The 12,953-nt window shown below is 40.3% G+C and overlaps 1 protein-coding gene across 4 annotated transcripts in view; it reads right to left on the bottom strand.

Annotated features, from left to right (window-relative positions):
* The window catches only part of DYM (dymeclin), a 386,034-nt gene that overhangs the window by 296,987 nt on the left and 76,094 nt on the right, over positions 1–12,953 (bottom strand). For all 4 annotated transcript variants that reach the window (XM_082355416.1, XM_082355413.1, XM_082355415.1 and 1 more), the window contains exon 6: positions 9,681–9,753. In XM_082355416.1, the coding sequence (XP_082211542.1) occupies positions 9,681–9,753 (73 nt within the window). The remainder of the gene's footprint in view (positions 1–9,680; positions 9,754–12,953) is intronic.

Raw genomic sequence — 12,953 nt, 5'->3', positions numbered from 1 at the left:
AACAATGGAACAGGAAGTGCCTGGAGGTTAGGCACCAAGAAATCTGCATACCCCACATGCCGCGGAGCAACTGGGCCCGTGAGCCACAGCTACTGAGCCTGTGCATCTGGAGCCTGTGCTCCGCAACAAGAGAGGCCGCGACAGTGAGAGGCCCGCGCACCGCGATGAAGAGTGGCCCCTGCTTGCCACAACTAGAGAAAGCCCTCGCACAGAAGCGAAGACCCAACACAGCCAAAAATAAATAAATAAATAAAATTTAAAAAAAAAAAAAAAAAAAAAGAAATCTGCATTCTAGTATCAGAACTGTCATTTGTTACCTTTATCAGTCACCTTATCTGTCAGCTTCATCATACATAAAAATTAATGGAGTGGATCAAATAAACTCAAATATCCATTCCATGTTTTTACAGCTTCTCAAAGAACTAATGCTATATATGTAACAGTGCATCAAATGTATAAAATATAGCCACATACCTTCTTGAAATAAAGCTCAACCAAAAAGAGGTTTTAAAAACATTCTAAAAAATCAAAAGTTAAGATGGATTGATTAGGTGGATACATAATAATAAAGCAAATATACCAAAATTGTTATGTGGGTGTCCAAATTGCAATTATGCCAGCTTAAACAAAGAACATTCATAAACAAAGAACAATCAGAGAGAAAGAGCTCTCAAGAACTACAAATGATTGCTAAACTTTCATCGAAAGTTACAAATGGCTTTTAAATATATGAAGAGATGTTCAGCCTCACTTGTAATGAGTGAATGCATATAAAGATCACAATATGATTTCCATTTTTAGCATACAAAAAATTTTATAATATACAATATTGTCAAGGCTCTGTTAAATGTTTTTGGTGGGACTATAAATGATATACTCCCTTTAGGGAACAAGTTTTTACCAAATTTATTATATTTTTATCAAATTTTAAAATGGTCACACTTAACTCCAATTCTAAGACTTAAATAAGGACTATACCTGTATATATGCATTAAGTGAATGTATGTATATGTACTACATCCAGACAACGGAGTATTATTCAGTGCTAAAAAGAAATGAGCTACTAAGCCACGAACACAGAGGAACCTTAAATGCATGTTACTAAGTGAACGAAGCCAACCTAAAAAAGCTACGAACTGTAGGATTCCAACTATATGACACTCTAGAGAAGGTGAAAATATGGAAACAGTAAAAGGATCAGTGGGGTGACCAAGGGTAAAGGGGGTGGGAGGGATGAACAGGCAGAAGACACAGGACTTTTGGGGCAGTGAAAGGGCACTTACGATACTGTAATGGTGGATACATGTCATTATGCATTTGTCAAAACCCACGGACTGTACAACACACCAAGAGTGAACCCTAATGTACACTATGACTTGGGCGATAATGATGTACCAATGTAGGTTCATCCACTGTAACAAACGTACCACTGTGGTGAGAAATGTTGATAGCAGGGGAGGCTATGTGTGGGAGGAAGGGTATGGGAATACTCTGTACTTCCCGCCCAATTTTGCTGTGAATCTAAAATTGCTCTGAAAAATAAAGCCTTTAATTAAAAAAAAGAAAGAAATAGTGTCATATTATTTAGAAATACATATAAAGGTGAGATAAGCGTAAAGGTTTATATAAACCACCAGAATAGTCAAAAACAAAAAATGACTGTCTCTGGAGAGCAAAGGGATAGAGGACAAGGAGATTTGTTCTCATCATAAGCCCTTTGTGCTATTTGATTGTCTTCCCAAACCATGTGCACACATACATTACAATTTAAAATAATTGCATCAGCATCAATGACTAGCTTTAAATATCCAAAGGTAATGCAATCTGGATTGTGCCCAAAAAAGAAATTACTCTGTAAAGAATTAACTTATATAAGTAACACAAAAAATTAAAAAGGAAAAGAAAACCAATTGTTTGACTGTTGGTAGAATTAAAAGTTGTAGCTATTAATATCAAACTACCTCATTCATATTTTGCTACACATGTATTAATAACAGCAAAAGAAATTAACAAAAGCATCCTGTACCAGTCTTGCTTTCATAAGAGTAAAAATTCTTTGAAGGCAGAGATTCAACATTTTCAGGGCTGAGCTACCTAAGAATCTTGCAAACTGACCTTAGGAAAGTCACTTCCTTTCTCTCTACTTCAGTGCCATTATACACAAAATGAAAATGTATAAAATAAGCTTAATTCTAGTTCTAAAAAATTCAATGATTATACGCCTCTAAATAGTCCACTACTTAACAAGGAAACATGCAAACACAGGCAAAATGACAGTCAGGATTCAGGACTCTGCTTTAGCTGCTGCTAATCTCTCACACCTAATGCCAGGCTAGAACCAGTCCTCCAAAGCAGCCAGAGAAGCTCCTCCAAGCAGCCTGACCCAACAGGAACTGACTTCAGTTCCCACACAAACTATTCAGCCTTGTTCTTTTGAATCTCAGACATGCTGCGTCCTATGACCACTATACTTGTTAATGACCAAGTGCTATTACTTTTTACTGAGAAGTTTAAAATAGGAAAACTGACTCAGAAGCAAATATATTCAGTGTTTTTCTTAAGTACTTAGTATGTGTAAAGCAACACAGTTTTATAATCATAAAGCATTTTAAAATTTATAAAAGTATTTTCCAGTGCATTACTTTGGTCTTCAACGCAATCCTAAGCAACAGAGTAGGCAGTGAGAGCACCAGATAGACCTCATCCCAGGATGAGATGCTCCCTCTCAGCTGCAGGCCCCGCTACTGCAGCTCAGGACGTGGTGCATTAAACTAACAACTGGCCTGGCTGTTCCTTCAATGGCTACACGAGTTGATCTCCAAACTCATGCACTTCAATCTCCACACCCAAACTATTAAACAACTGAACCAGATGTGTTCAAATGTCTTTTCCAAGTGACAGTCTATGATCTATGAACCCCAATTTTAAAATGAGAAACCTGAGGCCTGGAGTGACAATGCTGATGAGTGGTAATGCTAGGATTCAAACACTACCTTCTGGGTGCAGAATTACTGGTGTTTTTTCCTAATACATAACGTCTCCTACACTTCTTGGCAATACTGAATAATGCAATTATGAACAATCTGAGCACATAGTTTATAGTATCAATATTTGTGGTACTGGATATATCTCAGTCAGATTTCTTCAATAAACCTGGTAAAGGCTTACATATTAAAATTTTTTAACCGGGATTTTTCTCCCAGAGGCACCAGAAATCAATTTTCAAACTAATAAGCTATTGTGAACTTAATTCTGTCTTGGTATTTGAAAATGCTATCATCTTTAATTCAGTGCTTGTAATGTCTTAAACATCTAATTCAACCAGAAAGCTACACCAGATATTTACTTTACAGCACCTAAAACTTAAAATGCTGACTTGGGGTTTTAGCTACCCACTCTGCTGAGGCTGGATTTGAGAAGAGTTTGGGTATCAACATGCAGGGCTGTACAAAAGACATTTTCCCAACAGTTAGGCCGGTTCACTGCCAACGTGGGTCTCTCCAGTTCCTTCACTCTCAAAAACTTGCAGACTTCATAAAGAAACTGTTTATGGCTCTTCAGGTTCTTGAACCACCTACTTCACCATTGCCACCAAAAGTTTTCAATATTCAGATTTCCCAAAGTATAACATCTAAGCCAATACCAACAACTATGGGTCGAATAAATGTGTATTTTCTGTCATTTTATTACATTTCATAAATCCAGTAAAGTTAATTTTACCAATAAGATTCTTAATCAGTTTCATCCCTCCCCAAATACATCCAAAATGGATTTCAGAGAACTAGCCCTAAAATATATATATTATGTTCTTTTATATCTTAATAAAGAGAACCCTAAACCTAATCAAACATTTAGTCCTTTTAACATTCAAGTCTTTACTCCATCAAACCACATAGCTTCTCCAGCCCTAGTCTCCCACAAACCCTCCACTCTAATCAAGCGAATGAACTTGTGATTCTCCAAACACATTAGACGCATCCAAGAGGTCCCTATGCAGCTCCTTTCTGCCTCCTTGAAGACCGAGCCGCTGCTCATCACTACAGCTCCCAATGACTGCAGCATGTATCAGCTGCTCCTCTTACTAGGCTATCTTTCTATGCATCTATCCATCTCTAAGTTCTTCCAAAGTCATGCCTTTCTTTGCCCAGGGCCCAGTACCGTAAATACACATAGTTTAGTATATTCATAACATATGTTTCTGTGGATGAACTTAATGAAAAGGTTAATTATTATATTGTGAAGGGATCATCTGGGGGACTACTGAGATACAATGCTGACTATCCGTCCCTAAACTAAATGGCTCCAGACTAGTCAGCATTTATAGCTAATTAATCTACCATTTCCTTAAATATTGTCAGATGTAATTTCTCAGTGTTTCGGTTTCTAGTAGCCCCTTTCCACTGCTAACGTCTATAAGATACCTAGTGTTTATAATATAATATACCAACTGCAAGGGGCTTTGAGCCACTATATCTGCAATGGAATATGCCTTAGCACACTACTGTGTTTCCATATAGACCAGATAATGAGAAACAAACAAAATATTTAAGCACATTGAATAGGCTGTGCTCCCACGGATTTACTCATTCAACAAATATTTTTTGAGTCTTCCACTTGCCAGGCTAACCTGAGTACTAAGGGGACAGCAGTGAGCAAAACAAATGTTAACGCAGGAAGAGCCCTTGTTTTCATGTAGCTTTCATTACAATTTCTTTAGGAAATAACAGGTAATATGAAAAGCAGTGATAGGAGCTTTCCTGGTGGCACAGTGGTTAAGAATCTGCCTGCCAATGCAGGGGACACGGGTTCGAGCCCTGGTCCGGGAAGATCCCACGTGCCACAGAGCAACTAAGTCCATGCGCCACAACTACTGAGCCTGCACTCTAGAGCCCACGAGCCACAACTACTGAAGCCCGCACGCCTAGAGCCCGTGCTCTGCAACAAGAGAAGCCACCACAATGAGAAGCCCGCACACCACAACAAAGAGTAGCCCCTGCTCGCCGCAACTAGAGAAAGCCCGCGCATAGCGACGAAGACCCAATGTAGCCAAAAATAAATTAATTAATTAATTAAAAGCAGTGATAAGTATTAGGACAAAAAAATAAAGCATGATAAAAGGACAGAAAATGAGAGGCGTGCTATTTTAGGGTAGTCAGAGCGGCTGTTTCTAAGAAGCAGAACTTTGAGCAGAAGAAAGCTTGAAGGAGGTCAGGACAAGAGCCATGCAGATGTCTGAGGAGAGATATTCAAGGCAGGAGAAGGAAGGTCGAAGGCCTTGAAGACAGCAGTGGGTTGGCATGTTCCAAATTAGCAAGGACACCAGCGTTATTGAAGCAGAATGAGTAACATGGACAAGGTCAGCAGATGACATCAGATACCCCTGCACTGAAGCTGCAAAGTCCCACTACACAGACATACACACACTCCTGGAAAAGGCGGTGAAGGCAATCCAGTTTGAATATCGTATCTTTATCAATATATAACTTATGAAAAAACTAAAGTTTCTTAAATTATAGAATTAAAAAATCTGCCCATCAGGGCCAGGCTGAGAATTAAGCCGTCCCAACCCTCCTTACTGAGTTCACAGGTTGATAAAGGAGAAGACACATAAATGGATCTCAGAGGAAGGGGCTGGAGCCCACAGAAAGGCCCACTCTAAGCAGATCTCTCAGGACGTGTCCAGAGTGAGGGCACAGAGGCAAGGAGTAGGGCCTGTTCTTGACAATGGCATCACTGTAAACAGCTAAGAGCGACAGCTTTGACAAAAACAATAGCAACAAACAGAGACAAAAAGACAAGGAAAGACATCCAGTTCAAGTTCTCAAAATAAACTCTATTTCATAATAAAAAAGCATCATAAGCAGTCCTCAAAATGTAAGTATTAGGCCCATACAAGGTAACTGCTTATGCTGCTAGGGCCCCACCTAAACTCCATCACTGGCAAGAATCACGGGGTCTCATTCAACCCTCACGGTAACACTGAAAGAAGCGAACCAGTGTCACAAATTCTAAGTGTGTGCTTTCAACTCTGGGCTGCCGACCATGTTCCATTACACTCTCCATTAGTGTCTTGAGGGACATCCTTTATCGTACCTTATTCCTCTCTCATTCAACTCCTTGAGATCAAGAAGATATAACAATTAAAGACAAGGTTTTACTTTTGGAAGACATTTCAATTCTACTGGATCAACCCAATATACACTAAAAAATGTCAAGTCACGAGACGGTGCCTGACTTAATCTTTCTTTTAAATACATATATAAACGCTGAGAGGTGTGGTGTTAAGGAAGGATTCCTGGAAGGTGTGTAACTTGAATCTGTCTTTGAAGACTAACACCTCAGAGAATTAATATTTTATCAAGAAATCCAAACTGAGAAGCAGTATCCACTTACTACTTAAAAGTCCATTTGCATTACAAATGAATTCCTACAAATTCTGGGAGTTTAAACTACCACAGTTGATCCTGTTCTCTTAATGATGAAGTATCAGTTAAAACATATAGATTTCTAAATGTCTGTCTACCTCTGTTCTTGGTAATCATTTGCTTTCAATATTAATAGAATGATTTCATAGTCTCAAACGAAACGTTTAAGCTAGTTTTGCATTACCCGCGATGGCAATTAAAATTAGTTTCGGGCTTCCCTGGTGGCGCAGTGGTTAAGAATCCGCCTGCCAATGCAGGGGACACGGGTTCGAGCCCTGGTCCGGGAAGATCCCACATGCCGCAGAGCAACTAAGCCCGTGCGCCACAACTACTGAGCCTGCATTCTAGAGCCCGCGAGCCACAACTACTGAGCCCACGTGCCACAACTACTGAAGCCCGCGCACCTAGAGCCTGTGCTCTGCAACAAGAGAAGCCACCGCAATGAGAAGCCCATGCACCACAACGAAGAGTAGCCCCTGCTCGCCGCAACTAGAGAAAGCCTGCCTGCAGCAAAGAAGACCCAACGCAGCCAAAAATTAATTAATAAATAAATAAATTTATTTTTAAAAAAAAATTAGTTTCCTCTTGCTGTTCACCCGTAATGCAGCCCTGGCATGCCAACGTTAAACTTCAATGTTTATAGTGAGACTGATGATAGCCAGGTGTGTCTAGACCATCCCCAGTTTTCATAGGTTAACATTCCTCCTTAAATTATAAGCTGATTGGTAACACTGCACTATGGTTATAGTAGATGCAACATTTAAAGAGTAGGTTGGTTTCACATGGAAACTGTTACTAAGACAAACCTTCTTGTAGGATGGAGCTCCAAGAACATTAAATCATAAGAAATTGTTTCAGCAGCTGGTTAAAGCTGAGTATACATAACACAAGACATCTGGCTGTCTGTGCATTTTCAGTTCATTTAAAAAGTATAAACATATAAAACACTAAAATGTTTGATTTATTACAACACTGCTTCCTCTCCAAGAGTGTTTAAGTGGCTGGTCTATTTACTGTATTCACAGCTTATTTACTATCTAAAGGGATTTACCATTTCCATCCCCCTTAACTTTACCATGACATTTTATCAACAACAACAACAAAAGGCACTCATTCAGGATATATACAAAATTGCTGGTATTTGGTAATAACAAATGTAATAGAGGTAGTGCTACTTTTAAAATTAAATCAGGAACACATGAAGCACCACACATACTGTGATAAGCAAATAGTAGGCAATATATGTGTTCCCCTTCCCACATCTGACCATAAGTAACAGAAAGCTAATAGCCACAGTGGCTTAACCAAAATAACTGTTTGCTCTTTTCACATAAGGAGAAATCCAAAGATAAGCCATCTAGGGTTGGTGTAATGGTTCTATAACATTATCAGTATCCCACACTGCTGGGACACTGTTCTTCGGGTGTGGCGCCCATCTTCATAGCTTCAACATGGCCCAAGCACTGCCTCCACATCCAGGAAGGAAGAGAAGGGCCAAGGGCAACGGGCTGAAGGTACATGCTCTGCAAGCTCATGACTTCTGCTTACGTGTAATTGGCTCAAACTGTGTCACAGAGCCATATTTAGTTCCCAAAGTGCCTGAAAACTAAGCTGGGCACACCTTGCCCCCAACAATATTGGAGAGGAAGCGGAGAAAGGATACCAGGCACGCAAAGAGCTGTGTCTGTCACAAGAGTTCAACTTGCCTGGGACATTTTTCCCATGCCCTTCCCTGTCAGTGATTCCTCAGTTGTCTCAGCCCCACCTTCCAGGCTGCATGTCACCAGACCAAGTCACAACAGGATTTGGTGGCTCTCATTTCTAAATCTATATTACAATTTTGGATGCTGCACTTGTGCACAACAGAGGCCAGGAGCCTGTTTTCTCACAAATACCTGTCTTTCCTTTTTGGGCCACGGGCAAGTGGCACATTTCCAACGATATCCCCACATAGACTGAAACTCTGTGATGATAAATCTTAAAAATCTACTTTTTTATTTCAAAAAATAATTCCTTTAAAATATGCATTCTCGGGAATTCCCTGGTGGTCCAGTGGTTAGGACTCCGAGCTTCCACCACAGGGGGCATGGATTTGATCCCTGGTCGGGGAACTCAGATCCCACATGCCATGCAGTGTGGACAAAAATAAAAAAATAAAAAATAAATAAAATAAAATATGCATTCTCGATGGGGGGGTTGAGATCACCCTCAAGAGGGTGAAAATTGGTTCTTAAGGGGTGAAAAACTTCATAGATATTATAATGATGTGTGGCCCTCAAAAAGGCCATAGCACATAAACAGATATTCAGTGTATCTGGGATATTCAAATTTCATTAGGACTTTGGAGAGGCAATTAAGAAAAAAATTCTAAAGAGGCTCCTCAGAGAGGCAACTAAAAAAAAAAGGCTGAGAGTAACTGCTTTAAAAGTAACAAACATTTTGAATCACATAGAAACTGCATTCAGCTGTAGTGACAGAAATCTAGTTGTAACAGTGTAAACAAATAAGGGTCTAGTTTTCTCACATGAGAATTGCAAGGGCGGGGGTGGGGTAGGGGGAGGAAGTGTAGTAGTTGATGACTTTGGTTCAGCAGCTCAATAATGTCAAGGCAGAATTTTCTCTGAGTCTCTTAGCTCCTGTTGCCAAGATGTCCAACACAACTCTAAAGAGACCCTGTCCACATTCCAGAAAGCAGGAAAGTGGGCTCTCACAAACAAAAATACATGTATGCCTCCTAGATGAGTCAGGTCCCCTTAAAGAGCTGCATCCGTAAGTTTCATTTGAGGACTTCCCTCCACATCTCACTGACCACACCTAGCTTCAAGGCTAGAAATGGAAACCTGACCTCTCCAAAAAAGGCCAGATATATCAATAAAATCAGGAAGCAAGGAAGAAGGGGAGAACAAATAATGGGTGGAAAACTAGCTGCATCTACCACATATATACTAGATTTAACTGTTTCCCTCTCAAACCCTTGTTTACAGGGATTAATTCTGTGCCTACCATATGCTCAGCATTGCTAAAGAGCTTATTTTCCCCTCAACAACATAAAATTCTCGTGTTGATGACAGGTCGTCAGAGTCTAAATATTATTAGGCAGGAGAGACAGAAGAAGCCCATGGATGTACACGGAGGCATACATAAAAGGCATACATGAAAGTACTACACCACAACCCACAAACTCCTCAACATGATCAATTACCATCTTCAATATACAAAGAAGATAAAACTAATCCTGGCTTAGCCAGAACTTACAAGAGTGGAATATCAGTGATTAACTGCATCAAACAGCACAGCAATTCTTCCAAAAGATCTTCTGAGTCAGAACCTGGTAAGACACATAAAAAGTTTTTTAACAAAGTGTAAAATAGAATTCAGTTGTTTAGCTCACAGTTTTTGGGGGGTTTTTTTTGGCCACAACATGCGGCATGCGGTTCCCCAACCCAGGATCGAACCCAGGCCCCCTGCAGTGGAAGCACAAAGTCTTAACCAGTGGACCGCCAGGGAAGTCCCTAGAATTCAGTTATTTAGAAGTTTAGTTTTGATTCCTAATGAAAATAAGAATAATTATTATTACAGAAACTCGAACACTAATATTGACCTCTGAATAAAATCTATATCATGAAGCAAGTCAGCATCTATTATAATCTTCATCTAGTAGAGGAATTCTGAACACCAGCTATTTGTTCTATCTCTTTGAATGCTTGAAGGTTAACTACGGCTTCTGTAGGCCAATACTTTTCAAGTTTCTTATACCGCACTATGTTTTTTCAAATAAAATGATACTGAAGTCAAATATATAAAATAGATAAAAATTCAAGCTGCTCCAGCTGCTTTGTTTGAATCAGGAATAGACTATCTGCACCTTCTCCCCTGACGAATATCTGACCTAACCCTTGATCTCCTTGATGAACCTCAAAGTGCCTTCTCTGAACCCATGGAGTCCCACCGATCACAGACTGAAACCCGCTAAGAGGCCAACCACCTCTTTACAAAGAGCCAAAGACAAAATGGCTTTCCCAAGTCACACAATAAGTAAGCAGCAAAGGTAGGTTACAAATTACTGTTCCAATAGAAATGCTCCTCTATCCCAAACTGCTCTAAGCCAAGTGACCTTCTAACTTCCAAAGCCAATCAGGATCTCATGTGGCTCCTGGCTTTGGACATTACTGACACCTACTCCTTCACGAAGTTCTTTCTTCTCTCAGTCCCTATGCCTTCTTTCTAACCTACTACTTTTTCTATTCATTCCCAGTATCCGCTACCTCAGAATACCTGTCAACATTGACATGTTCCCCCAGAATTCCACCACTGGGTTTCTTCTCTTCATTTCTCACTCCCTGTGTTCTCCCTTCATCAACCATCACTTACACGCTGGTGATTCCTAAGTCTACGGTTTTCCTCTCAGCCTCTCCACTGCACGTCATATTTTTATATCTACTTACCTCCTGGCCACCTCCACCTAGATACTTCACTGGTACCTCAACCTCAACACACTAAAAACTGAACTCCTCTTTCCCAACACTTCAAATCCAGTTCTTTATTCTTTATTGTCCTTTTTGGTGACTACATCAGTAACCCAAGCCCCAAACCCAGATGATTCTCTCCTACTCATCTTTTTATAACCAGTCAATCTCTAGGTCCTCTCAATTACACAGTCCGCCCCTCTGATACTTCCTCTTTCTTTAACTCCTTGTCATTCTTTCGTTCATTATGTCATCATTTCAGTTCAGTTAAACAAATTTACTAAATTAAAACTCATTCTGGAACTTCTTTAAACCTTCTTAACTAGTATTCCTACCTCTAATTTTACTCCTCCCCAATCCAAATCCCAGATCGCTATCAGAGGGAGCTAACTAAATTCCATCCTTTCATTCTCCCGGCTTAGATCTTGTCAATTGCTTTAAGCTGATTACTACACATCAGAAAAAACTCAAAGTCCCAAAGTACCGTATGTCAGACCCTTCAAGATACAGGCCCTGAATCCCTTTCTATCTGTATCTCCCACCATTACTCCCTTCGTGATTTATATTCCTGCAATGCCAAGCTGCCTGCTACATGCCGTACCATGCCTCCCACAATTACATTCTCTCTTCCTGGAATGCCCAAAAAACCTGATTTTTTTTTTTTTTTTTTAAAAAGCCCAACTTTATCTACCTGAACCATCCTCAGTCATCATCTCCTCCATAAAATCCAACTCTCTTGCCTCACCCTGAATAAAAATAATCATCTACACAGCATCTATGCCTTGTGCATCTGTCTGTTATTATAAATGTTGGTTGCATTATCTCAGTTTCTGACTACATGTAAAGCTGGCCCCTATTCGACTTTGTCCTTCTTCAAGGTGATGACTGACAAAGAACTTGGCACATAATATACACTCAATACATGTTCACTGAAGTGAACACAGGTGTCTAAGTCCAAACCTAGTGGTTACTTCCAAAGCATCAAAGCACTTGGAATCTCAAAACGAAGTTTAGCAATTCTGTTTTTCTAGACCACAGTATCACTTGGTATCATCAGAAAGTATGAAGAAATTCCTTCCTGCCTCACCAAAAACAGAACTGGCACGGTAGCCCTCTGAGAGGTCAGTGCAAAGCTCGAAGAGATTATTCTTTCACACTGAAGACATGAATCAATGCTAGAGAGAATACACAGCGAGAGTCAAGTTCAATAACCACATTAAATCTCATTCTAGAAGTGGTATGCTTATAGCTCAACTAGTGAAGAAAGTCAGGAGAAGATCTAACTAAATCTCTCTCTGCCAAAGCTGTCCAACAGGATCGCCTTACAATGCAGGGGACGCGGGTTCTATCCTTGGTCAGGGAATTAAGATCCCACATGCCGCGGGACAACTAAAGCCCGTGTGCCACAACTACTGAGCTCTCGTACCTCAACTAGAGCCCACATGCTGCAAACTACAGAGCCCTCATGCTCTGGAACCCGTGCGCCAGAACTAGAGAAAACCCACATGCCACCACTAGAGAGACACCCGCACACCACAACAAAGAGCCCACGCACAGCAATGATAAAAGATCCCACGTGCCTCAACGAAGATCCCACGCGCCACAACTAAGACCCAACGCAGCCTAAAATAAATAAATAAATAATAAATCTTAAAAAAAAAAAAAAAAGCTGTCCAACATAACCCAAACGAGTTAACAACCAATTCCAACAAGTTGGTTTGTTGACATATAATACATACATAATACTTATTTGCTGAACTGTCATTCCTTGGCTTACCCCAGAGAATGTGGTGACCCAGACCCAGCAAGAACATTTAAAATCACTCACTGATTCCCTAAAGAACATTTTAGACCAAATAAGTTAGCCAGTTTAATAATATACCCCTGGTTCAGCCAAGCAGCCAGCACAAGGTTTTTTGTTTTAATACTTATTTATTTGGCTGCGTCAGGTCTTAGCTGCGGCATGTGGGATCTTTCGTTGCGATGCGCAGGCTTTTCTCTAGTTGTGGCACATGGTCTTCTCTCTAGTTGTGGCACGCGGGCTCCAGAGCACAAGGGCTCT

The sequence above is a fragment of the Balaenoptera borealis genome, assembly GCF_965194805.1.
Source record: "Balaenoptera borealis genome assembly, chromosome: 14".
NCBI lineage: Eukaryota > Metazoa > Chordata > Mammalia > Artiodactyla > Balaenopteridae > Balaenoptera > Balaenoptera borealis.
Note: the sequence above shows the minus strand (reverse complement) of the source record. Positions and strands in the feature narration are given on the sequence as shown.